Source organism: Chironomus tepperi, unplaced genomic scaffold (assembly GCF_022539635.2).
Source record: "Chironomus tepperi strain 1889 unplaced genomic scaffold, CSIRO-AGI_Ctep_v1 contig_195, whole genome shotgun sequence".
Taxonomy (NCBI): Eukaryota; Metazoa; Arthropoda; class Insecta; order Diptera; family Chironomidae; genus Chironomus; species Chironomus tepperi.
This window is the reverse complement of record NW_027226317.1, coordinates 73,107-99,901: the sequence shown is the minus strand read 5'-3', so window position 1 is coordinate 99,901 and position 26,795 is coordinate 73,107. Positions and strand designations below refer to the sequence as shown.

General features: G+C 38.8%; 7 protein-coding genes across 7 annotated transcripts; 3 read left to right on the top strand and 4 right to left on the bottom strand.

Moving 5' to 3' along the window:
- Positions 1-317: 317 nt before the first annotated feature.
- Positions 318-3,925, top strand: LOC139089706 (putative leucine-rich repeat-containing protein DDB_G0290503). The gene is made up of 2 exons (XM_070639304.1): positions 318-372; positions 1,816-3,925. Exons 1-2 carry the CDS (start codon positions 356-358, stop codon positions 3,458-3,460), a joined length of 1,662 nt encoding a protein of 553 aa, XP_070495405.1. The 5' UTR covers positions 318-355; the 3' UTR covers positions 3,461-3,925.
- Positions 3,926-4,454: 529 nt separating this feature from the next.
- Positions 4,455-8,077, bottom strand: LOC139089720 (alkylglycerone-phosphate synthase-like). Its single transcript, XM_070639319.1, has 5 exons — positions 7,845-8,077; positions 7,152-7,735; positions 6,308-6,918; positions 6,104-6,249; positions 4,455-4,770 (listed from the first exon to the last, which is right to left on the bottom strand). The coding sequence occupies exons 1-5, from the start codon at positions 8,075-8,077 to the stop codon at positions 4,455-4,457; spliced, it is 1,890 nt and encodes a 629-aa protein (XP_070495420.1).
- Positions 8,078-8,274: 197 nt separating this feature from the next.
- LOC139089719 (cathepsin L-like) lies at positions 8,275-12,452 on the bottom strand. The gene is made up of 6 exons (XM_070639318.1): positions 12,396-12,452; positions 11,801-12,131; positions 9,906-10,054; positions 9,536-9,839; positions 8,799-8,947; positions 8,275-8,427 (listed from the first exon to the last, which is right to left on the bottom strand). The coding sequence occupies exons 1-6, from the start codon at positions 12,450-12,452 to the stop codon at positions 8,275-8,277; spliced, it is 1,143 nt and encodes a 380-aa protein (XP_070495419.1).
- Positions 12,453-13,658: 1,206 nt separating this feature from the next.
- Psn (presenilin) lies at positions 13,659-16,222 on the bottom strand. Its single transcript, XM_070639287.1, has 4 exons — positions 16,049-16,222; positions 15,360-15,980; positions 14,421-14,634; positions 13,659-14,362 (listed from the first exon to the last, which is right to left on the bottom strand). Exons 1-4 carry the CDS (start codon positions 16,151-16,153, stop codon positions 13,911-13,913), a joined length of 1,392 nt encoding a protein of 463 aa, XP_070495388.1. The 5' UTR covers positions 16,154-16,222; the 3' UTR covers positions 13,659-13,910.
- An 89-nt stretch (positions 16,223-16,311) lies between these two features.
- Positions 16,312-18,640, top strand: LOC139089695 (interleukin enhancer-binding factor 2 homolog). Its single transcript, XM_070639288.1, has 2 exons — positions 16,312-16,473; positions 16,557-18,640. The coding sequence occupies exons 1-2, from the start codon at positions 16,392-16,394 to the stop codon at positions 17,648-17,650; spliced, it is 1,176 nt and encodes a 391-aa protein (XP_070495389.1). The 5' UTR covers positions 16,312-16,391; the 3' UTR covers positions 17,651-18,640.
- On the bottom strand, positions 18,603-22,475 carry LOC139089693 (uncharacterized). Its single transcript, XM_070639286.1, has one exon. It carries the CDS (start codon positions 22,082-22,084, stop codon positions 18,701-18,703), a length of 3,384 nt encoding a protein of 1,127 aa, XP_070495387.1. The 5' UTR covers positions 22,085-22,475; the 3' UTR covers positions 18,603-18,700.
- Positions 22,476-23,497: 1,022 nt separating this feature from the next.
- LOC139089730 (lysosomal acid phosphatase) lies at positions 23,498-26,794 on the top strand. Its single transcript, XM_070639329.1, has 4 exons — positions 23,498-23,618; positions 23,810-23,927; positions 24,066-24,319; positions 25,044-26,794. Exons 1-4 carry the CDS (start codon positions 23,524-23,526, stop codon positions 25,804-25,806), a joined length of 1,230 nt encoding a protein of 409 aa, XP_070495430.1. The 5' UTR covers positions 23,498-23,523; the 3' UTR covers positions 25,807-26,794.
- Position 26,795: the final 1 nt, after the last annotated feature.

Sequence of the window (26,795 nt, the reverse complement as noted above, 5' to 3'; positions counted from 1 at the left end):
CTATTTTAACCATGCTGACCTGTGGCAATTCTACACTGTAATACAAATTGTATTAAAATCTGTATTAAGCATATATACAGTAACAATTATTGATCAAATGAGATCCATAAAATACATTCTGCCTTTAAATTGTCACTCAGGTGCTGATTTGACTCAAATCGTTCGCCTTATTCACAATTTTTGCGATTAATCTGTTCAAAAAGGTCAATTGTACTTGTGTACATCGACTATGAGAGTACGGAAAGTCCCCAAAAAAATATTTAATCTCAAATTATTCATTTTATTCCTCTTTATTTTAATCTGTAATCAGCATTTGAAGCAGAAAGGTTCAATTTATTATAAAATTATCAAAAAAATGATGAAATTTAAATTGTGAGTATGAATTTACAAAAAAACAGAAGTGACTGGACTCTAAAGTCCGACTGTAGAGGGCCGGATACTCAATAAATTCAGGATGGAGTAGTCTTAACGGATAGACTGATACCTAGGATAGGATACACCATTTTTATACACCATACTTTCCTAGGTATCCATGGGATAAGGTGGATTTGGGTAGATTGGGTTATACATTAGAATAGTATCAAGTATCCGGGGTAGAATAGGGTTGGATATACCTAGTGGAGTAAGGAAGGATATCACGGATATACCACCATAGCATAGCCATGCCAGATATACCACATAGCCATGCCAGGCCAGACCATGCCACATAACCATACCATTTTATTCTAAATGTGTAAAAATTGGTAATGTTGATGGATCAACTGTATGAGACTAAATAAGCTGATATCTGATAACTGTCAATATTATATATGCTCAAAAAAAATTAAGCATGTTTATGTTTTATATAAAAAAGAAGAAGAATTGGACGTGATTAATAAAAACAATTTTCTTTGAAAACGGTCGTTGACATGTACGGCCGTATTACATACGACACACGTGGTTGTGGATGTTTATGCTGAAAATTTTGTAATATTTACATTTATGGCTGTTGCTCATTTTAAATTCAAAATTTTACATCAAATATGTTAATTTATTTAAGTTTTTTTGAGATTCGATTCTGCAACCTTCATCGATGGTCATTCGTTGATTTATTTTCATACTGTTGGATATACTTTATGATTTGAGATATCAAGGATAGATTAGGGTTGAATCTTCCAAGTGGAGTAGGGTTGGATATCTCGGATGGTGTAGGGCAGGAACTTCCAGGTGGAGTAGGGTTGGATATCTCGGTTAGAGTAGGGCATGAACTTCCAGGTGGAGTAGGGTTGGATATCTCGGTTAGAGTAGGGCAGGATCTTCCAGGTGGAGTAGGGTTGAATATCTCGGTTAGAGTAGGGCAGAAACTTCCAGGTGGAGTAGGGTTGGATATCTCGGTTAGAGTAGGGCATGAACTTCCAGGTGGAGTAGGGTTGGATATCTCGGTTAGAGTAGGGCAGGATCTTCCAGGTGGAGTAGGGTTGAATATCTCGGTTAGAGTAGGGCAGGAACTTCCAGGTGGAGTAGGGTTGGATATCTCGGTTAGAGTAGGGCATGAACTTCCAGGTGGAGTAGGGTTGGATATCTCGGTTAGAGTAGGGCAGGATCTTCCAGGTGGAGTAGGGTTGAATATCTCGGTTAGAGTAGGGCAGGATCTTCCAGGTGGAGTAGGGTTGGATATCTCGGTTAGAGTAGGCTTGGATCTTCCAGGTGGAGTAGTTTAGGATCTTCCAGGTGGAGTAGTTTAGGATCTTCCAGGTGGAGTAGGGTTGGATATTCTAGGTGATCAACTCTGTTTACAAATGTCCATTAATTAATGCTATATTTTCTTTAATTTAGGATTATTTTGTTGCTGTTCATCTCATTCAATGATCAATCAGCATCAAACGAAATTACATGCAAATTTGAATATTTTGAATTCGACGTAATAGGTGACAAATATCATTGTGACGTCAATGAAGATCCACAAATTACTGATGAATTATCAGCTGATATTACATCAATTTATGGATCACATGCTGATTCACATTCAAATTATGATGTAGCTGGACTATACATTTATCAAAAGACAATTCACCAATTTCCTCGTGGTCTGGAAAAGCATTTTATCAACATAGAATTCATTGATATTAGACACTGTGGATTAAAGGAAGTCCATCAATCTGATTTAAAGCCATTTCCCGAATTGATCTATTTGGCACTACGCGGTAATGAGATTCAAGTCATTGAAGCTGATTTATTTGAATTTAATCCAAAATTAAAGAATATCGAAATAGGTGAAAGTCATGTCCTTCATATTGATCTTAATGTCTTTGATGACTTACCAGCTCTTATTGACCTTAACTTAGTGGATGTTCCATGTTTTGATGGTTATTATTATGCTAGATCTGATTTACAGACCATCATACAGAAAGTCAAGGAAAAATGCGAAAATTCTGATTATTTAACTATGGCTGAAGAATTAGCAGAACTGGAAGCTGACCTGGACGCAGATGACTTTGTAGAAAAATTAAGAAAAATTGAAAATTCAAAATTTAGTAAATTTCGATCATTTCGGGACAAAATTAAGTCATTAAAGGCTGAATACTACTTGTACTATCCTCAAGTCACCGTATCACAAGTCCAAGGCACTACTGACTCACCTGATAGAGTCGAGGACCCAAAATCAGTACTGGATAGTGTCATGGACTCAAATGCACCCCAATACAGTGCCATAGACCCAATATCCCCACAATACAGAGCCCTAGACCCAAATGCACAACAATACAGTGCCCTAGACCCAATATCCCCACAATACAGTGCCCTAGACTCAATATCCCCACAATGTCACCTCAACCCCATCCTATCCGACATCAAATCCTCATTAACATACCTAAATAATTCACAAAATGACCAAAAATCAACCTTAACTCAATTTACATCCTCAATATCAACTCAATGCACCAAATCCGACAATCAATCAACATCTGCCATCACGGAATTAACCACAACAGTCAATGACATAATCGTCATCCAAAATACAACAACAAACAGCATCAAGGTCATACATGAAGACATCAAAACATCACAAAACATCCTCAAAACATCACAAGATGTCATCATGTTGACACAAAGTTCAATGAGTGACATGGAAGTGATACTTAGTGATCTTAAAAAGTCACAGACTGATGTTAAGGATGTGCTGATAAAAATTAAAAATTCACAAAATGAAATGAGAATTTCACTAAACAGCATGGGCAGGAATGACGACAATGTGGAAAGATTTGAGAAATTGGAAGTAAAATTGGCGACTATTGAGGGACATTTGACGGACTTTAAGGCTGAAAGTGCTGAAAAATTTGATAAAATTGCAATGGAACTGCTTAATACTCGACACAAAATGGCTGTGAATTTGGACGAAAAGATTAAAGGAATTGAGAAGCGAATTGTTAAAAGATTTGAGGACATTTTGGATGAAAAGTTGGGAAAAATTGAGAAAAATTGAGGATTTTTGTGGTTTAGGGGTATGATTAGGGTCTCTAGGATATACATGATCAAGAACATAGCCAGAAGGGGTGACTCGACCGTTATTTTTTTGAAATTTTTGAAAAATATCAAACAAAAAAATTTAAAAATAAAAAAAAAACGTTACAAAACAAACAGTTTTTCAATTTTCGGAGAGAGGGATGGGGGCATTGGCTTCCCCCAAATACCTCCAATCAACCCAAATGCCCCCAAATGCCCCCAAATATCCCCAAATGCTCTTAAATGCCCTCAAATGTCCCTAAATGACCATAAATTTCCCCAAATGCCCCTAAATCCTCCCAAATGCTCCCCAATGTCCCCAAATGCTTACAATTGCCCCCAAATTCCCCCAAAATGCCTCCAAAAGCCCCCAAATGCCCTCAAATACTCCCAAATGCTCCTAAATGTCCCCAAATGTCCCCAAATGCCCCCTAAATGCCCTCCTCCTCCCTTCCACTTTTCTCTAGGATATACATGATTACTATAGTGATTATGCTCTTAGAACAGTACTGTGGTGGACAACCTTTGTGTCACGGTACACCAGGTGTGCCTATCAAAATAATGCCACGAGCCGTATACTTTGTGCGGTTTCAGTCGAAACACTAAGGTGTAAAGCGAAAAACAAAAGGTTGACCAGCACTGTCTTAGTATGCTAGGGCATGGACGTAGGACGTAGGAGGGAGGGGAGGCATTGGGGGCCCCGAGAATTGAATGATTGGCTTCACTTCTATGCTTTGGTATCCATCTCCATCCAGTAGTTCTCACTGTAGAGCATAATCTTTATAGTGATCATGTGTATCCTAGAGCCAAGGGGCGTAGCCAGGGCTGGCGGGCATGGATTCCTCTTCTCCGACAATTGGACAATTGGCTACACCCCTGTATCCATCTCCATCAACTCCCACAAAATCAAATTTCCTCAAAAATAAAACCAAAAAAATCTTCAATAAATTAAATAACTTTATACTTATTATTCCTTATAACTTAGACACAATCCTACAATCGTCATACTTATCATTAGCAAAAAAATTTTTAACACAGAAAATATTCTTTGGATCAACATGCTGCTTAATACACTTCAGCATGTCCTTCTTTAACGCTGGCATCGTTGCATTATAACGTCCAGTATTTTTGACACCAATTCCATGATGATGCGATAGACTTCCACCGCACTCAATAATTACGGATTTTAGATAGTCGTTAAGCTTCCGGAAGGTTTGAAGCTGATTGTCACATTTGTTGAGACCATAGTATGAGTACAGACAGACACCTTCGGTGTAGACTTGTGATATTCTGGAATTGTAGATGATTATTAGGTTTTGTTCCTGGATATCCTACCATACCCTACCCAAATAGTCAAGGCTATCCTAAGTCACTACACCCTACCCTACCCTATGTGCCTTCGGGTTGACGGAGGTCTAGGGTAGGATAGGGAGTCGTGGATAGGGAGTCGTGGATAGGGAGTCGTGGATAGGGAGTCGTGGATAGGGAGTCGTGGATAGGGAATCGTGGATAGGGAGTCGTGGATAGGGAGTCGTGGATAGGGAGTCGTGGATAGGGAGTCGTGGATAGGGAGTCGTGGATAGGGTAGGATAGGGTAGGATAGGGTAGGATAGGGTAGGATAGGGTAGGATAGGGTAGGATAGGGTAGGATAGGGTAGGATAGGGTAGGATAGGGTAGGATAGGGTAGGATAGGGTAGGATAGGGTAGGATAGGGTAGGATAGGGTAGGATAGGGTAGGATAGGGTAGGATAGGGTAGGATAGGGTAGGATAGGGTAGGATAGGGTAGGATAGGGTAGGATAGGGTAGGATAGGGTAGGATAGGGTAGGATAGGGTAGGATAGGGTAGGATAGGGTAGGATAGGGTAGGATAGGGTAGGATAGGGTAGGATAGGGTAGGATAGGGTAGGATAGGGTAGGATAGGGTAGGATAGGGTAGGATAGGGTAGGATAGGGTAGGATAGGGTAGGATAGGGTAGGATAGGGTAGGATAGGGTAGGATAGGGTAGGATAGGGTAGGATAGGGTAGGATAGGGTAGGATAGGGTAGGATAGGGTAGGATAGGGTAGGATAGGGTAGGATAGGGTAGGATAGGGTAGGATAGGGTAGGATAGGGTAGGATAGGGTAGGATAGGGTAGGATAGGGTAGGATAGGGTAGGATAGGGTAGGATAGGGTAGGATAGGGTAGGATAGGGTAGGATAGGGTAGGATAGGGTAGGATAGGGTAGGATAGGGTAGGATAGGGTAGGATAGGGTAGGATAGGGTAGGATAGGGTAGGATAGGGTAGGATAGGGTAGGATAGGGTAGGATAGGGTAGGATAGGGTAGGATAGGGTAGGATAGGGTAGGATAGGGTAGGATAGGGTAGGATAGGGTAGGATAGGGTAGGATAGGGTAGGATAGGGTAGGATAGGGTAGGATAGGGTAGGATAGGGTAGGATAGGGTAGGATAGGGTAGGATAGGGTAGGATAGGGTAGGATAGGGTAGGATAGGGTAGGATAGGGTAGGATAGGGTAGGATAGGGTAGGATAGGGTAGGATAGGGTAGGATAGGGTAGGATAGGGTAGGATAGGGTAGGATAGGGTAGGATAGGGTAGGATCAGGTCCAAATACTCAACATACCTGTACAAAATGTATCCATCAACGCCATATTTCTTCAGTTCCTCCTTATAGCCATTAATCATCTTCTCAATGCAGCCTTCAAGATTACTCCAAATTATTGATGTCTCGACAGTATCAGCCATGGTTCCAACATTGTACAACAGATCCTTAAATACGAAAATTAGTCAATTTATGCTTAATATCCTCAATAATTCCAAAACTTACCCTCAAATAAATTGAATATGTCGATGATGACTTGTAGCCATGCTTAGCATTACTCTCGCCAACATAAAATCCGTTAAATTTATAAGCAGCTGCTTTTAGCTGCTCATCCTTCCAACTGACCGTTTTATTATCACCCTCAATCATGTATGCAGCCATTGTGAACTTTTCCTCATCATATCCTAATGCATTTTTGATGACGAACATTCGTACGTGATGGTATGCCTTTAAAAACATGTCAGTCTCTTCCAATTCAAGTCCAGTTCTGACATTTAAGTTACAAAATAGTCGAATATTTGATGGAAGCCAGTCATTTTGTGAGCATTTATAGAGGAACTTAATGCCTGATGAATAATCAGGAAATAGAAATGCTGCATATCTGACACATTTTGGTAGTGGATGAATGCGGACAACAGCTTCTGTTACAACACCAAGTGTACCTTCGGAACCGATGAGAAGTCGCTCAATATCAGGGCCAGTTGATGTACGAGGTGCTGTTAAGTCATGATCAAGGACGCCGACAGATGTGACGAATTTCATTTTGACGATTATGTCTTCAATGTTGCCGTACATTTGTTGCTTCATGCCTGCTGACTTTGTTGCTATCCAACCACCTAGGAGGAAAATTTGGAGGTTTGTTATTAATCTAGTACTACAAATTCTAGTACCTCAAAATCTAGTACCTCAAAATCTAGTACTTCAAATCTAGTACTTCAAATCTAGTACTACAAATTCTAGTACTACAAATTCTAGTACTACAAATTCTAGTACCTCAAATTCTAGTACTTCAAATTTAGTACCTCAAATTCTAGAACTGGAAATCTAGTACCTCAAATCTAGTACTTACCAAGTGTAGAAAACTCAATAGAATCAGGCTCATGTCCCATCGTAAATCCCTTTGCCCTCAGCACCTTCTCCAAATCCTGTCCACTAATTCCAGTCTCAAAGCATGCCAACTTTGACTTTTCATTAATCCACATCAGTCGACACATCTGCGTCGTGTCCAGTGAACAAATTGTTCGTTGTTCAGCTGCCGGACATTCCGTTGCATTTGTAACATTGGAACCGCCACCAAATGGAATCAATCCAACATTAAACTCATTTGCATATTTGACAATTTTAACAACTTCATCGTGATTTTTTGGCCATACGACCATGTCGGGTATTTTATCAAATTTACCATAAAGTGCTATGTAAATGTCAACACTTGACTGTGCATGTCCACGATAGAACCGATCCTCGAAAGTGATTGAATGTTCAATTTTGTGACTTGATAGTGCCTCTCGGAATTTGACGTTATCAACAACTGGATAATCACTGCTAGATGGTGGTTCAAACTTTTTTGGATCATAGTCAGAAATGTCAATGTTGTAAATCCTTTTGAAGCCATCCAGGGCACGTCCTAAGGGTTTTGTGCCGATGTCTGAGTAGCTGTGGGGTGGAAAAAGGAGATGAAAATTTTAGTATAGGAATTTTAGTGAAGCCATGCCAGGCCATGCCATATAGTCATGCCAGGCCATGCCACAAAGCAATGCCTGACCATGCCATGCCTGACCATGCCATGCCTGACCATGCCATGCCTGACCATGCCATGCCTGACCATGCCATGCCTGACCATGCCATGCCTGACCATGCCATGCCTGACCATGCCATGCCAGACCATGCTATGACAGACCATGCCATGCCAGACCATGCCATGCCAGACCATGCCATGCCAGACCATGCCATGCCAGACCATGCCATGCCAGACCATGCCATGCCAGACCATGCCATGCTTGACCATGCCATGACAGACCATGCAATGCCAAATAGCCACGCCAGGTATACAACCGTGGCCATGCCAGGTATATCATCTTGGCCATGCGAGGTATATCACTACGGTCATGCCAGTTATGACACTGTGGCCATGCCAGATATCACTACACAGTCCATCACATTATCACAAGATCTTCACTTCTCACAAACTCAACTTACCGTTTTCCATGAAATCTGACTGCATTCTCAGCCTTATCAAAATACAAATATGCATCACGATAACCCCAACCTCGTTCCTTTAGCAAATTTTGTCGACGTTTTGGAAAAACATTATTAATCGTCTGTGGTGCTTGAGATGTCATTTTATTCTAAATGTGTAAAAATTAGTAAATGTTGATGGATCAACTGTATGAGACTAAATAAGCTGATATCGGATAACTGTCAATATTATATATGCTCAAAAAAATTAAGCATGTTTATGTTTTATATAAAAGAAGAAGAATTGGACGTGATTAATAAAAACAATTTTCTTTGAAAATGGTCGTTGACATGTTCGGCCGTATTACATACGACACACGTGGTTGTGAATGTTTATGCTGAAAATTTTGTAATATTTACATTTATGGCTGTAACTCATTTAAAATTCAAAATTTTTAGATAAAATGTTAATTTATTAAGTTTTTTGGAGATTTGATTCTCCAACCTTCATCGATGGTCATTCGTTGATCACTTCTCATACTGTTGGATATACCGTATAACTTGAGATACCACATAAACTTGAACCCATCTGAAGACGCATATAGCCATTTTCCCCCCAATCTGATGACCAGCTATTTTTTAATATCCAATAATCTACTGGTGGGGATACTGTGCTGTCTGTTCCATAGCCTGAAAATTTATATGAAGATTTGTGAGTAAATTAGTTCTTGAAATCATACCGAGATGATCAAATTGGGACTGAGATGATCAAATTATTGACCTAGGTGGAAAAATTGAGACCAAGATGACCAAATTAGGTACCAAGATGGCCAAATTAGGAATCAAGATGACCAAATTTGGAACCAAGATGACCAAATTAGGAACCAAGATAATCAAATTAGGAACCAAGATGACCAAATTTGGAACCAAGATGATCAAATTAGGAACCAAGATGACCAAATTAAGAACCAAGATGACCAAATTAAGAACCAAGATGACCAAATTAAGAACCAAGATGACCAAGTTAGAACTGAGATGACCAAATTAGAAACCAAGATGACCAAATTAGGACTGTGATGGCCAAATTAAGACTGAGGTGATCATATTAGGACTGAGATGATCAAATTAGGAACCAAGATGACCAAATTAGGAACCAAGATGACCAAATTGAGACCAAGATGGCCAAATTTGGTACCAAGATGACTAAATTTAGTACCAAGATAACCAAATCAGAACCTAGATGACCAAATCAGTACCAAGATGACCAATTTAACTTACCAACTAAGCACATTGCATGATTAAGTGTCGCATCACAAAGTGTATCATCATAAATTCCCGAGCTATAATACAAAAACGAGTCCAAATCAGCCCGAACACCAATAGCAAGTGGTCCAATAGCAGCCAACGCACTTTTCAAGTACGCTTCATTTCCAGTAACATAATAGTAAGCCTTTGCAGTCGCACTAAACATTGATGGATTATAGGAACAATTTTGATTGACACCAGCATATGGATATTGTGTATCATTGGCTACACCGGGATTCTTGACAATATATTTGAATGATGTGCCTAAGCTGCCACCCTGAAATTAGTCATGGATGAGTCACTAATATTGGATAGACTCTAGAAAAATCGTCAATGTCATTACCCCACAACCATAATTTCCATATGTCGCATTATACGAACAGTCGAGAATATTCTGCTCGGACATAACCGGTAACACGCCGTGCTTCTTAGCTAGTTGACCTTCGAGTGCACAATTGGCTGCAAAAGCGTAGCAGCTGGAACATGTTGGACCTGGATGGAGAAGGATGAATTGAATCTAGTAAGTAGGGTCAGTTAGGGTACATTAGAGTGCACTAGGGTAGATTAGGGTGCACTGGGGTAGATTAGGGTGCACTAGGGTAGATTAGGGTGCACTAGGGTAGATTAGGGTGCACTGGGGTCAGGGTGGGGAGAGTTTTGTGAAATAAATCAAAACTCAAAACTCAAAATGAGAGTTTGATTTAAATTCATTGAAAAAATGAGTTTGAATTTGAATTTGAATTTTTTTCATTTCGAAAATGAGTTTGAGTTTTTTTTTAAACTCAAAACTCAAGTTGAGTTGAGTTTTGAGTTTGAGTTTAAACTCAAATTCAAACTCAGCTTGAATTAAAAATTCTCTTGCAGAATTTTCTTAAGATTTTTCATAAATTAAATTGAATACTGCAATATGATAGGAATTGCATCTGGCTTTAATTTGTTCCTTCATCTTTTGGTTCCAAAATATTTGAAATAAAAATTACAGCAACCAATGACTTTCTGAATCTTCTGATTCTTCTGTTGTTTGTGGCTTATTGCTTGCAAGAAATGACTGAATATTATGGATTACTGCTGGATATGACCGCAAATGAGTAACTGGTCACTTCCAGTGCTGAAAAATCTTTTTTCATGCAATTTTCTCCATGCAAATAAGACATGTTGTTTGTTATCACTCAGAGTACTGAAAGGGCACTGGAACTGCCTGGTTCCTCTACATCCACAAAAAAATTTTTGTTCCTTTTTCATCAAGGAATCACCTCTGAAGGTTTGAAAATTTTTGTTGGAACTGACCGGTTCCTTTGGTACCTGATAGCTCCATACATCTGAAAATAATGCTGTATGATTTTGGAACTTCATAAAAGTGGTCAATGTACAGCAGGTACCAAAGGAACCGGTCAGTTCCAACAAAAATTTTCAAACTTTCAGAGGTGATTCCTTGATGAAAAAGCAACAAAAAATTTTTTTGTGGATGTAGAGGAACCAGGCAGTTCCAGCGCCCTCTCAGTACTCGGAGTGACTAAATCCAATCAGAACACTTCATACAATCAAATGGATTAAAACAATATTTTGTGTCATTGGAAGTGATCTGTTCCTCACATTCAGCTACTTTTAATCATCTTAGATCACGCTCATCTATGTGGACTCCATTTAATACAAGCAATAAGCCACAAACCACTTAAGAATCAACAAATAATATTTTTCTATTGAAAGTTCAGAAAGTCATTGGTTGCTGTAATTTTTATTTCAGTTGGAACTCCAGAAAACCAATTTGTTGGGCATGAAATGCATAAACTAACCAGGAACAGATGAAATGTTCAGCAAATCATATTAATTCACAGAAAAAGTGAACATCTCTCAAAATTTTTTAGAAATTCAATGAATGAATTTTTTATTCAAGATGAGTTTGATTTGAGTTTAAATTCAAACTCAAAACTCAACTCATTTTGTATTGAGTTTGAATTTTTTTAAAAAACTCAAACTCAATTTCAAAGAAAAAAAAACTCAAATTCAAATTCAACTCAACGAAAAGTGAGTTTATTTTTGAGTTTTGATTTAACTCACCCACCCTGACTGGGGTAGATTAGGGTGCACTAGGGTAGATTAAGGTGCACTAGGGTAGATTAAGGGGCACTAGGGTTGGATTAAGGGGCACTAGGGTAAATTAGGGTTCACTAGGGTAGATTGAGGGGCTTTAGGGTAGATTCAGGTGCACTAGGGTACATTAGGCCGCAAACCCCATACCTTGATCCTTAACACTAGTCACATATCCCATCGTCCTATAATCTAAACTAGCTGGCGGTGTAGGATAGCTTGGTGGAACAGCACGTCCCTGAACAACATTATTCTCATTAGTTCCAACAGTAAAGCTAATGTCTGAGTCCAATATTAAGCCTCTAGTTGCTGACTTTAGGTATGAATCATCACATGAGTGCCTGTTTGGTTTCATTAAGAATTTGGATTCTCCATTGTAATATTTTAACTGCTGTCGTGATAGGGACATGTAGGTGGACGAAAAGATGTTGTATGCTGCTGTATATGTGGCATTGTCTGGAAATTTCTTGTCATATTTTGTCTGTAATTGGATGGAATTGAGGTGACAATTTAGAGGATATGTAGGAACAAGTGGGGTGATTCGTCCGAAATCGGGTAACAGTCTGGCATGAGCCTGGTATGGTGTCGGATTTGAGCCGAATCTGACACGGATGTCAGAGTCAAGCCAACTTTATGCCAGATTTTGACCAAATCCAGCACCAAGTCAGTGTCAAGCTGCCCTAGGACCACAATTTGGACCAAATACCCAACCTGCCCTATTCAGCCCATCCCCAACCCTACTCACAATCCAACTATTAAATGCCTTTTGTATCACTTCATCTGAATTTGCAGCACTTGACATCCAAATGTTTAAAATTATTATAAAAATTAACATGACTAAAATTTTTGGAGTTCCTTTTTGGTCACTTTGGTAGAAAAATTAACACTGATAAGGCAGAGCTAGTGCTTAGTTCCTTTTATTTTAGTTCTGTTCGATGGAACTAAGCCTTGAATATTAATCATACAATTTAGTTAAACAAATGAGAACTTAATTAGTTTTAAAGGATGGATGGAAGGTGGTCGTGACTTAAATAACATTTTGTATTAGGCACATTGACATAGATATTTGTTGGAAGTAATGGCTGTAGGTTCAGCAACACAGAATGGTTACTTTTTATTGAGGAATCTTATGTAAGCATTCCTAATTTGTTGATTTTGACCAGTTAGGCTTAATGTTTCTGAAATTTAGAATTGTATTAACTATTTTCATAAAAAAGTTAGTTCTTCTGACAATTACTTAACATTGTCTCAGTTAGGTGACTCTGTCGACAAGGTACTTGGCTAAAATTTGGTGTCATAACTTGATGGTCATTGGCAGAGTTGGCAATTGTCCGACGACATTTAAACAAAAGCCTATCGATTGTCAGTTATATTACCATCAGTTCGGATCAGCAGTGGTTTGAATCCCACTATAAACTCGAGGTCTAGGTTTGAGACCGGTAAGTTGGCGAACCCTCACTCGTCAAATTGTCATTATTCCCGAGACTCATCTAATGCAATGTACATCTTTCGGATCTGAATACTTAAAGTTCATATTTATTTCCATTACCAACTAACTGGCACTGATCGATGCCAATGGCAGATGTCATCAATAAACGTCGGCTATTAATCACAGCTACTATCGACTGTCAGTAGAACGTTGGTAAAAGGTACCAACAGCCTTGTCGGCAGGCAACTTTGGATGATAGATGGATCTTGGTTTAGGATTGGTGTCAACAATCACTGGCTGATGATCCTTACTACTGTGAATTCCGAAAGGAATGTGTGCACTTTTGAGGGCTTGATCTTCCTTACTTCTTTATCAATTTCAGTAAATTTTGTTCTAAGCTGGTAAGAAATTAGTGGAGTTTAAACCCCCCAAATGCCCTCTACACCTCTTCCAGCTACACCTCCTTATTATGTAATGAATGAACAATTCTTCAGGTGTATTCTGCTACTAAGTCCCAAAACCATTCAAAATTTCCAAATTATCAATTTTAATCAATTTCTTTATTTATTATTGAACCTAGCATAAGATTACAAAAATGTTCATTTCAGAGTTGGCACGACTCCAATGTGGAGTCCGAACTCCCAAAGTCCTGTCAACACTGGTTATTATATCAAGCAACTTATTATTATTAATAAAGTATAAAGTATTAATTGGATTAAATAAGCATCTTTAATGATTAATTTCATTTGGATTAATTAAATTATTTAAATTTGATTACAAAAAAAGTCTTTTTTCATCACTTCCAGTCCTAAACAGTCGGAATGAATATTTTTAAATGAAAACTTGCTCGGCAGCCAAAGTTTCAGTGAATGGCTTAACAAGCACACTGGTTGTGACACAAAAGAAAAGTCCAAATGTGATTGAGATTGGAAGTGCTGGAAGGGCTTTACGTGTGACAGCCAACAGGAGGAGTGTCAGGCACAGACCAATCAAAATGGCAACAAAGCAGGCAATTGTTGTGTTCCAGTCGCCATATGAGCTTGCCTTACCGACCAATACTGAATAAAATATAAAGTCACCAAGTCCCAACTTGATGCCGCGTTCATCTTCTTCCAGTTGCTGTTGATGTCGTTGAGCTTCTGTCAGATTATCACTCGGTGGACGTGTCACAGTTCGGTATTGAGTCGGGTGACTTTGGTCGTTGGCTTGAACTTCAATTTGACGCTGTTGGACACGCTGACGGGTTGTTGAGGCCCATTCTTGATTGAAGCCTGCTTGATCAGCTAGAGATGTAAAATTAGTCAATTTTAAGGCTTAATTCCTCAATTTATTGGCACTTACCATCCTGATTATCATTCAATCTTCTCGTCTCAGTTCCTGTTTCAGTTCCTGGTGTTGTGGTTCCAACAATTGAGTATAAAATAGTTGATGAATAAATCAGTGCTGGGAAAATTTGTTCATTTCGTTCTTGTGCTGTTTCTACGAGAATTCTGAGTGGTCCGCGTGGTGATAAGACAGCTACAAGATCCCAGATTGAGATTACAGCGAGGACGACCTGGGGGGATTGAATGTAAATTTTAGGATTAAAGAAGGTTACTTAAGATCGACCTGAGAGGATTTAACTTCAGCTCGACTCAAGAAGATCCAAATTCAGCTCAACTTGGTCCAAGTTTAGTTCAATTTGAATCGAATACAGCTCGACTTGATCCAAGATCAGCTCGACTTGATCCAAGATCAGCTCGACTTGATCCAAGATCAGCTCGACTTGATCCAAGATCAGCTCGACTTGATCTAAGTACAGCTCGACTTGATCCAAGTTCAGCTCGACTTGAACCAAGTTCAGCTCGACTTGATCCAAGTTCAGCTCGACTTGATCTAAGTACAGCTCGACTTGATCCAAGTTCAGCTCGACTTGATCCAAGTTCAGCTCGACTTGAACCAAGTTCAGCTCGACTTGATCCAAGTTCAGCTCGACTTGATCTAAGTACAGCTCGACTTGATCCAAGTTCAGCTCGACTTGATCAAAGTTCAGCTCGACTTGATCCAAGTTAAGCTCGACTTGATCCAAGTTCAGCTCGACTTGATCCGAGTTCAGCTCGACTTGATCCTAGTTCAGCTCGACTTGATCCGAGTTCAGCTCGACTTGATCCTAGTTCAGCTCGACTTGAACCAAGTTCAGCTCGACATGATCCGAATTCAGCTCGACTTGATTCGAATTCAGCTCGACTTGAGCCGAGTTCAGCTCGACTTGATCTAATTTATAAAACATCATAAACTTACCCAAGTAGTATACTCCGGCAGATACTTAACAAACACCAAAGCCATCAATGCACTAACAAAGATCAAATAAGCCTGCTGCAACCTCAACGGTGACTGCCAATGTATAGCAATCATACCAACAACACCAAAGTTCCACATAATAAAGAGAGCCGTCGGATAATCCATAGGAATATTATAAGCACGCAGAACTTCCTCCAGATACAAATATGAGAACAGAAAGAGCAGCATAAAGGATGACATGATAAGCCATCCATGAATTATTTTATAGCATCGATTCTTATACAGCAGTATAAGCAGTACAGTCATAATAATGATAACAACCATAAGAATCATACTATTAGCTAATGCATTCCATATTTTAACACCTGTATCCTGTGATGTCTCATGAAATGGCGTATAAATCAGGTAGACATCCTTAACTGTATAGAAACTAACAGAATTTATAGTCATGACTACAACCATCATGCACAGTGTAACGGGTACAAATAGCTTGATGACGTGCTTTGCTCCATATTTGAGTATTTCCTTCTCCTCATCATCATCCGTCTCAGTTGGTCGATGATCTTGTGGCTGTGACTGTGACTGTGATGGATTTACAACAACAACATCATTTGATGTCGACTGTGGGAATATTTTGGACATGAAATTAGTCATCGGAAGTGCTATACAAAAATTTATTCATGACTTACACCATAATTACGCTCCCGTGGCTGCTTTATCTTCTTCCTGAGCCGTTCTTCCGACTCAATTGGCTTATCGCGTGTGCCTGATGCTTCCGATACATGACCGTCCATGTTAAGTCACAGTAAAAAAATTGAAAAAAAGTTTTTGTTTCGACAAAATAAAAACAAAAACTGATGCGAAAAATTGGAGATGCGAAACTTTAGAGATGCGAAAAATAGAAGATGCGAAACTTTCCGCATCTTTGGCATCAACTGCTTATTAAGTCGGAAACTTTTAATCAATACAAAAGTTTTTCTCAGTCTATAAAAAAGTTTCAATTCCTTAAAATTCATTAATCAGCATTCAAAGATGGTCCGTGGTAATATTCGTGGCGGTCGTACAGGCGCTCGTGTTGGTATGCGTGGAACCTTCACCAAAAAGACATCCTTTAGTGAGTATTTAATGACTTTATGTCCTCAACCGGAATATTTTGGACTAAACAATTCTCAACTCATCCTTAACAAATATTTTCAGTTCCTCGACATCCATTCGACCTCAATGTCATCGAACACTCGGTTCACTTCCCGAGAGTCGCATCAAATCCAGCACCAGATGATACAGCACTGCTTAATGCCCTGACGAAACGTAATCAAGACTTGACACCGACCGATAAGGAACAGCAGGCACTTAACAATCTCCTCAATAAAGTCACAACAGTTCTGGACAATTTAGTCGTGGCACCGGGTGACTTTGACAAGTGCCAGTTAGAGGAAGTCAGGCAGGTCGGCAGCTACAAGAAAGGAACAATGAGAACTGGCAAGAATATCGCTGATGTCGTCGTGATCTTCAAGACAATTCCAACAAAAGAGTCAATTGAGGCACTGTCGAAAAAAGTTGAGGAACTGCTTAAGGAAAGCATGAAGACGGAAGTCATATCCAAAACGGAAATGATTACTGTCCAGATCACTGAAAAAGGTTTTGACATTTTCAACTGGCAAGCACGCGTTTGCATCCTTATTGCCACAGTTCCACCAAATATCCGTAAAGTTGAGAATCCAGAGATGCAAAAGCATCTCGTCAACAGCTTATCAGCCATTCGGCATATCCGATTTTTTGAAGAAAATTCAAATTCAAGTGTCAAAGTGCTGATTCGTATTTTACGTGACATTGCGACACGCTTTGAGGCATTCTCAGTCATGAATCCATGGATGATTGAACTTTTGGCTAATTTTGCGATTCTGTCCAATGCAAATCGTCAGGCGCTGTCCATAAATCAAGCATTTCGTCGTGTCTTTCAACTTTTAGCTTCCGGATTGTTTCTTCCTGGCTCATCAGGTCTTCTTGATCCATGCGAAAATGTCCCCGTTCGTGTACATACATGCTTAACATTAGAGCAACAAGATAATCTCTGCATGACAGCACAAACATTACTTCGTGTCCTTAAACATGGTGGATATAAAGTCATACTTGGTATTGATAAAAAGGACAATTTAATCACTGAAATGAGTGTCTTTGATGGTGTCGTAATAAGTCCATTGAAATTGGCTTATGAGCCACAAAGTGATGCTGAAAAACAGAATACAGATGATGACATGGATACTGATAATTTGGATGATAGTATGGAGTAAGGATGGGGGGATGAGATGGGGATGGGATAGGCTTTTGATGGGAGTTTAGTGAGACTCTTCTATAGAGGATCGAGCGAGACTCTTCTATAGAGGATCGAGCGAGACTCTTCTATAGAGGATCGAGCGAGACTCTTCTATAGAGGATCGAGCGAGACTCTTCTATAGAGGATCGAGCGAGACTCTTCTATAGAGGATCGAGCGAGACTCTTCTATAGAGGATCGAGCGAGACTCTTCTATAAAGTATCGAGCGAGACTCTTCTATAGAGGATCGAGCGAGACTCTTCTATAGAGGATCGAGCGAGACTCTACTATTGAGGATCGAGCGAGACTCTACTATTGAGGATCGAGCGAGACTCTACTATAGAGGATCGAGCGAGACTCTTCTATAGAGGATCGAGCGAGACTCTTCTATAGAGGATCGAGCGAGACTCTACTATTGAGGATCGAGCGAGACTCTACTATTGAGGATCGAGCGAGACTCTACTATTGAGGATCGAGCGAGACTCTTCTATAGAGGATCGAGCGAGACTCTTCTATAGAGGATCGAGCGAGACTCTTCTATAGAGGATCGAGCGAGATTCTTCTTTAGAGGATCGAGCGAGATTCTTCTTTAGAGGATCGAGCGAGATTCTTCTTTAGAGGATCGAGCGAGACTCTTCTATAGAGGATCGAGCGAGACTCTTCTATAGAGGATCGAGCGAGACTCCTCTTCAATAGAGGATCGAGCGAGACTCTTTCATAGAGGATCGAGCGAAATTCTTCTATGGAAAAGTCGAGCGAGGTTCTTCATAAGAGAGTCGAGCGAGGTTCTTCAATAGAGAAGTCGAGCTAAATTCCAATTTAAAGGCCAACATAATAATCTGTAATTTTAAAGGATATAATTTAAATTTTCAGTAATTAGCACTGCTGTATTTTAAGTGTATTAATATAAAGCTCAGTAAAATAAAAGGATTTAAAGTATCTGAAACTTAAAAGAACTAAAAAAGTAATAGCATTTATAGTCTTTATTTGTCACTTTATAGGCATAAAACATAGATACTGATTAAAAGTTATTTAGGCATGACTTCGCTGTGCTTCTTCCAATAATGCGTAGCAAGTTTCAGCTTATTCTTCAACTTTACAGGACATTTTTCACATTTAAGCCAATTTTTTCTCATTTCTTCATTCTCTTCCTGCCTTTTGTGCTTCATCTCATGCTTTTCTAAATTTTCAGTCTTGTCTGTCGAGTACGGACATGATGAACATTTAAATTTCGGAAATAAATGTCCACTTTCATGTAACTTAATGTGTGCCTTAAGGCAATACTTTTGTGCGAATGCCTTATGACATATTTTACACTTGTAAGCTTCAGGATTTCGGTGCCATTCCATGTGTTCCTTTAAATGTGACTTGTTTGAGAATCTCTTACCGCATTCGGTGCATTCGAAGCTCTTCTCATGTGTCCTGATGTGACTTTTAAGGCACTCTTTGGTCTTAAATGTTGTCCTGCATATCCGGCACTTGAACTTCCTCTCCGTCACATGGACACTCTTCATGTGGACATTAAGGTTGATTCTTTTGACCTTTTTGTCACACAATTTACATTCGATGACTGATTCGTGATTCTTGACATGCAGCCTGATTGATTCCTTAAGTTTGAATCTCTTGCCGCAAATGTCACATTCGTATTTATCCTCAAGATACTTCATGTGTGTCTTTGACATGTGATACAGGACACCATGCCGGTACCTTAACTTCTTACCGCACAGGTCACATTCGTACATTTCCATCTGAATGTCATGCTCTATCCTTTGATGATTTCTTAGCTGCTGCTTAAGGACAAATGTCTTGTCACACAGTTCACAGGCTATGCATTCATGCTTGCTAAAATATCCTTCAAACTTAAACTTCATGCCACATCGTTGACACTCAAATTTTGCTTCCGAATGTGACTTTAAATGATGAATCATGTCAATTTTACGCTTAAATATGGCCATACACATTTTACATTGGAATGGATGTGATGTTGAGGAACTGCCATCGGATGATGTTGTTGACATACGTCTTGATGGAACTGCTGACGGTATGTATGGGATTATTGGAATTTTATGAGAATCTGAAGTGATTTTTGATGAATTCTTGCTGGATTGTGGCTTATTGCTGGTGCTTGCCACCCCAACCTGACTTGTCGACGGATGTGGACTGACATTAACCTTCGACCGATCCATCACACTAAGCTTAGACGATGACTGTACACCATTAGTAAACAACTGACCAAATGTCGACTGCTGTCCCAAATTCTTATGAATCGGTTCCATTGCAGATGACATAAAGTGCTTTTGGATTTGTGTTGATGATGCCGAGTGCTGACTGTCCATTGGAAATTGATATGAAAATTGTATGACTGGTGGTTGTAAGCTTGTTGATCCATCAATTGATGGATATGATATTGAGACATGATTGCTGGATGTGAGGCTGTTTGAGTCTGTGCTGGTCAATGACTGATTTGTGAGATTTGTCCATGAATTTTGGAATTTTTTTGGTGTTGATTCGTCGGGTTTTTCATCATCGGTGTCGGATATGTCTATGGTCTCTACGTCATCTTCCTTAATTATCAGACGGTCGTCGTCGTCGGAATCATCCTCATATTTTGAGGATTCTTGACATTTAGGGACTTGATTGTCGGATATAAAATTGGATAGTGGAGTAAATTTCATGTCATGCTGGACAACTGGTGCTGAATTGTAGCTCTTTGATGGACTAGACTCAATTTTGAAGTATTTTAGAGGACTTGATGTGGTTTCTAGGTTGCTGGACGTGCTGGATGTTGTTAAATCTGTTGGTTCAGGCTTTATTGCTGTTTTTGGGTCAATTTTGATTACTTTTACTGTAATTTCGTCTATTGCTTCGGATTTGATAGTTGGTTTATGCTTGATGACTGGTTCATGCTTGATAGTTGGTTCATCCTTGATAATTGCTTCAACTTTGACAGTTGCAGCATCCTTGATAGGTAAGAATGCTGAATCTGAGCTGTTTTGAGGGTTATTGACTGCCAAGGATCCAATGTATTCAATTTGTATCACTTTTTGGTCAGTTTGAGATAAATCTGGTGTCAATTCTGGTTTTATATCGTTTTCCATGGCTATATCCAGTTCCTCTTCCTTTTTTATATGATTTTCGTCAATTTTTGGGTCAATTGCAACTTCCATTATTGAGGATGACTGACTGAGACTTGATATAATTGATTTTTTGACTATTTGATGTGAATCTGGTGCCAATTCTCCTTTGTCCTCAATTTCTGTGACAATATCCAGTTCCATTTCCTCCTTGATGTACTTTTCGTTCATTTTTAGGTCTACTGTCACTTCCATTGGCGAATATGATTGACTATGATTAGGTATTGTTGATTTTTGGACAATTTGAGATGTCAATTCTGATTTGTCGTCAATTTCCATGGCTATATCTAGTTCCTCTTCCTTCTTAATATGAGTTTCATCAATTTTAATGTCATTTGCAGCTTCCAGGACTGAAGATGGTTGACTATGATTGGATATTGATGAGTTATTCGACACTAAACTACACGAATTGTCAATTTTTAAGGAATTTCCATTTTTGTCCTTCTTCAGCTGCCTTTTCCTTGATGCTTTGCTGGCTTTTGGCTTGTTTGTGGCTTTAGAAGCTGATTTGGATTTAGGCAATTTTGCAGGTTCCTTTAGCAAATCTTCATTTGACTTTTGAGTGGTCTTAGCAGCTGATTTTGAGTTTATCAACTTAGCTCGTTCCTGTAGTGACTCAATTGACATTTGAGTGACTTTAAGAGCTGATTTTGAGTTTTGCAGCTTCGTTGGTTCATTTAGCAGGTCATCCTTTGACTGCTGAGCAGCTTTAGGAGCTGATTTTGGAGTTACTACCTTTATTGGTTCCTTTAATGACTCATCAATTGACTTTTCATGATCATCTACCTTTGGTAGAATTTTCACCAACTTCTTCGACACTTTCGGCCCCAAATGACCTTCAATAACCTGTACTTTATTGCTTTTAGCTTGACTCTTTGAGTTCTTCCTCTTAACAGTCGTTATCCATGGACTTGAATGTCCATTTGTTGGTGACATGTCCATAGACTTTGAAGATCTGTCAACGACCTTTTTAGACATTTCCGCAGGCTGTGATTTGGAATTTCTTTTGGATTTTGGTGGTGCCTTAACAGCCACAGCAACTGCTGCCTTTCCATGACTCCTTAAAACTCTCGTTGGACTGACAATTTCTGTTGATTTTTTACTCGCTGGATGTGGAACTTCTTGGATAATTTGTGAGATAATGTGCAGCTCGTCTTCCTGCTTTATGTTGACTAGCTGTGATGTGCTGTCAGTCGATGGATTTGTCCATGAAATTATTATTGGCTGTTGTGAGGCTGAATTTTCAGTCTCTAAATTTATTTTAATTTGATGACTCATTTTTATTGTTGTGAAATGTTTTGGGAGGTTTAGTGGAACTGATGGGTGTGGAATGGAGATGGGGTTGACGGAACTGCAGTCAACTACTGGAACTAGCGACAATTATTGATATTGTCGGGATTTGTTATTAAAAAATTCAATTTTTTTCACAATTTTTATGAATTTTTTCAATTTTTTTAACGATTTTGTAATTTTTTGGCTATTTACACAACTTCTATGGATTTACTGATGCTTAAGAAGCTAATGATAACAACAATAACAATCTCCGTTCCTTTTATATTCACATTCTCATGAGATTGTTTTGGATTTTATGTCTCATTTGGTGTGAAATTTGTAAACAAAAACACTGAAAATAAAGGAAGTGATGCAAAAACTTATTTACAACACGAAATCGGAATTGGAATTTTGTGGTGAGAATTCAAGTCAATGTTATTGAGATTCTGATGAGAATCTGATTACCTGAATTAGGAGGACTTTTGGTAGTCCTCAATGAAGTCATACCAAGTATGAATCATTTAACTACCTGAAACTTACATTGATTTATTAGTCCTGAAATAGGATATGGTGGATATCTACTGATCCCTACAGCAGTGAAAAAGCGGCAATGGTCAAGTAGTTAGAGCGTCGGACTACCGTTCTAACGACCCAGGTTCAATCCCAGGGATGTCTAGTTGGATTCGGTTGATTTTTCGCTGTTCTAGTCACAACAACTCGGATTGTGTGATTCGCGACACACAAATTGTAGCAAGGTACGCTGCCTGGATCATGCAGCGTGCAGAGTTGGGGAATACAAAACGTCCATTGGAAAGTCTGCAGTAAGCTTGCTTAAAACTACTTGTATAGTACAAATCGATTATCTGTACCAAAATCTAGAATCAGGCCGGTATAACTGATTTGAACTAAATTTGATATCAAGTCAGAGTCACGTTGGTCTAGTAAGGCTTCCTAAAGTCTCGATTTCTTATAGAATTCTAGACTAGACTAGGAAAATCTCGGTAGCAGTCTCGTCATCGTGAATTCTTATGATCTGGAACAAAACATGCTTTACAGTGAATTCAAGACGATTCACTTGACTCGAATAGTACACAGCATAGAAATGACCGAAAATCCATCTTAAAGCTAGCTTAACTCTTGACTCAGGTCAGATTACATTTAATCCAAGCTCAGACCAGAGTTAAATTGACCTGTGTCTGGATTTTTGACTCAATGAGCTTTTCAGGCAGGACTATGTGAATTAAATGAATTTTCCGTTAACTTTGCTTCTTCAATTCTTTTCAAATCCATTCGCATCAGCTCCTTTGCCTCACGTCTACCAACTTCTCTAGATAAATCTCGCATCAAAAACAACAATTTTTCTCTCAATTTTCAAATTTTTCCCGTACACAATTAAAATTTCTCCATTTATTCAGTGATGTAGACAGTGTCAGTTCCAATATTTAATGCGTCAATTACCCCAAAACCTCAGCCAACAGCTTAAAATTATTTTTTATCAAGTTCTTCAATCCAAACTTGTCCAAATCATCCAAAATACCGAGTAAGTGACACAAAAACAAAAAAATAATAAGGCGGAGCTGATTTTTGAGACATTTCACTGTACCCACAGCTGATTTTACTTCTCTCAGTTATTCAGTATACAGCACGATCAGCACAAAAAAAAATTTCTCATTTTTTTTTATCTTTTTTTTTTAACTTTTTTTTAAATTTTGATCATCAAATGGACAACAGACGTGCAATGATGATCTCCGTGACGGTCCTCGGCGTGTCAATTGCTGCCTTTATGTTTGCATATATGGCATTTGGTGACAATACGGACGAGGATATGAAGACATTGAAGCAAGTTAACGTAAGTGAAAAAAATTGGAACTAAAAATAGACACAAAAAAAATAAGAATAAGAAGCAATTGTGTCAATAATGTTGACCTGATGCATGCGTCTAAGCCAGATGTCATTAACGGATATCCAATATTTTTTTTTTTTGTAGATCATTTTTAGACACGGCGCAAAATTTCCCGATCGAATTTATCCAAAAGATTTTCACTTGACGGACGTCCAAAATCATGATTTGGGTGCGCTGACCAATGCTGGAAGTCTACAGATGTACAATTTAGGAAAGAATCTACATCATCGATATTTAAAGTTGTTCCCGAGTAACGGATTTTATTCGAAAAAGTCAATATCGGTCAAGTCTAGTTGGAAGGATCGGACAATTATGAGTGCACAGTCGTTTTTGGCTGGGTAAGTGTTTGAATGTTGGGGTTTTTGGGGATGTAGGATGATTTAGGGATGTAGGGTGATTTAGGGATGTCATTAGGTGTCGATGGAATGTGACTAGATGTGGTTAATGTCATTTTGATGCTTATATAGCGGGTTGAATGGGTTTAAATGTGGAAATGCATCCAGAATGGACTAAAGGTTCACAACGTCTCGAAATTGATCAATTTTGAAGATTTAAGTGGGAATCACATCGGGATTCATATCAAAATCTACATCGAGATCCATATCGGAACCTACTTCGGAACCCTACTTGAGATCTACACCTTCAGAATCATCTTGCAACCCACCTCGAGACTCACTTTGAGACCCTCTTCGAGACACACTTTGAGACCCACTTCGAGGTCCTACTTGAGACCCATCTCGAGACCCACTGTCTTGATGTCAGATTCAGTTTAAGACAGCCTGACTTAATCAGAGTCACGATTGCTTGGGGACGCATTTCGATCCCAGACGTTTTTCCAGTCCTGAAGTCCCTGGATTGGAGAAGCTTCAATCCCGTAATCCTTGGATTGAGATTTTGTCTCGGGATTGAAATCCCTAGTTGCATTACACCCTAACAGCTAAGAAGGCAGCACATAAATATCACAACGATACCTAAAAGCAGTCACTTTGCCTGTCAGCAACAATTCTGTCAATTTATATCCAAAAACCCTAACAATTTCCCTTTCAATCTTCTCAATTCCAGCTTCATGCCACCACTCGAGAACTTCAATCCCCTGCCAATACCATGGCAGCCAGTTCCAATCTACACAATACCACGTAACATGGACGACATAATAGCCCAAAAACGTGAATGTCCAAAATATGATGAAGTCTACGATGAAGTCATGAAATCCGAGGAAGTACGTCAACTTGATAAAAACAATCAAGGACTATACAGGATCCTGTCGCTGCATACAGGCATAAATATCAGCAATTTACTGGATGTTGAGCTTCTTCATGGCACATTAGAGGCTGAAAAGGAAGCAGGATGGGAACTTCCTGACTGGACCGAAGGTGTATTTCCATCCAAGACTTTACCACTTGCTGAACGATACCTAAGGCTGATTACGGAAACTCCATTTATGAAGAGAATTAAAGCAGGTCCATTAATGACTGAAATTATGGAAAATATGTTCAGCAAGAAGAACAGCTTACCGCAAGAATATGCTGTAAATATCTATTCAGCACATGATGTCACGCTTGTTAATCTTATGAATGCAATGAACATCCTGAATCAGACAACAAATAAGCCTGACTTTGCATCGGCATTGGCAATTGAGGTCCATAGCAGCTATACGAGTATCGATATGGATGTTAAGGTTTATTATTATTTTAATTCAAATGATAAATATCCAAAGGCTATTGATATTGGCGGTTGTGACTCGCCATGTACTTTAAATCGATTTCGTAAAGTTATGAATCATTTGGTTGTGAATGATTTTCAGAAGTTGTGTGAGAGGGCTTAGGGTACGAATCTGAAGTTTTGGAAGCTTATGAGAGTTAGAATCAATTTTTTATGTACTTACACAATTTTAGGTGTGAATCTGGCATGATGCTGGATGCAAACCTAAATGTACTATAAATCCACTTAATATACCTTAAAATGTACTTAATATATCATCAAATATCATGGATGGTGCTTTAAAATAAATAATTAGATAGACGACAAGTGCTGAATTTTGATATAGAATACATCTTGGTAAGCACACAGCGTAGAATCAGCCGAAAATCCAGCTCCATATCAACTTGGTTCTGGTCTGAGACCGGATTTCATAGAATCTGATCTGGAGCCAGAGCTTCCCTGAATGGACAACTTGGCATAATGTGTAGCTAGATCTAATGACGACTAATAACTAATAACGATCGTAGGTCTAGCTAGACATTTTGTCAAGTTATCCACTGGGGCTCACTGACCTAGAGTCGAACTTTAGGCTATTTCTACACTGTGTGCCTTCCGGGCATAAATATAAACTGTAACTTAGGTGACAATATTTACTTATCTATGATAATTGTCTTCCTTGTTCTAGCTGGAAGATATCATTTTTTTTTAAATTCAAGCATAGTTCACTTGTTTTCTTCGGTTTTTATGTGAAAGGGGAGTAAGCATAATATTTTGAGACAAGTTTAGAGAAGAGAGGTTAAAGAAGTGGTGGAAATATAAATTCTTATCTCGCGTAACGTAATAAGTGAACGAAATCATGTTGAATTATTGTAAAATTAAATAATATTTAAATTAACAGTTCTGATAAAAAAGTGTAAAGACTATAACAAAATGAAGGCACAAGGGAGGAGCCAAATTATTTTCCAAAACTTCTTTCTTCTCTCTAAGTACCTTGCTGCTTATCCAAAGAAACGTTCTTGACTATTCTTATACTATTATTATTAATAATTAGCCTGAAATATGAATTGTAATCTAAAAGACTAATATACTTGTTGTTATTGTAATTAAATTAAT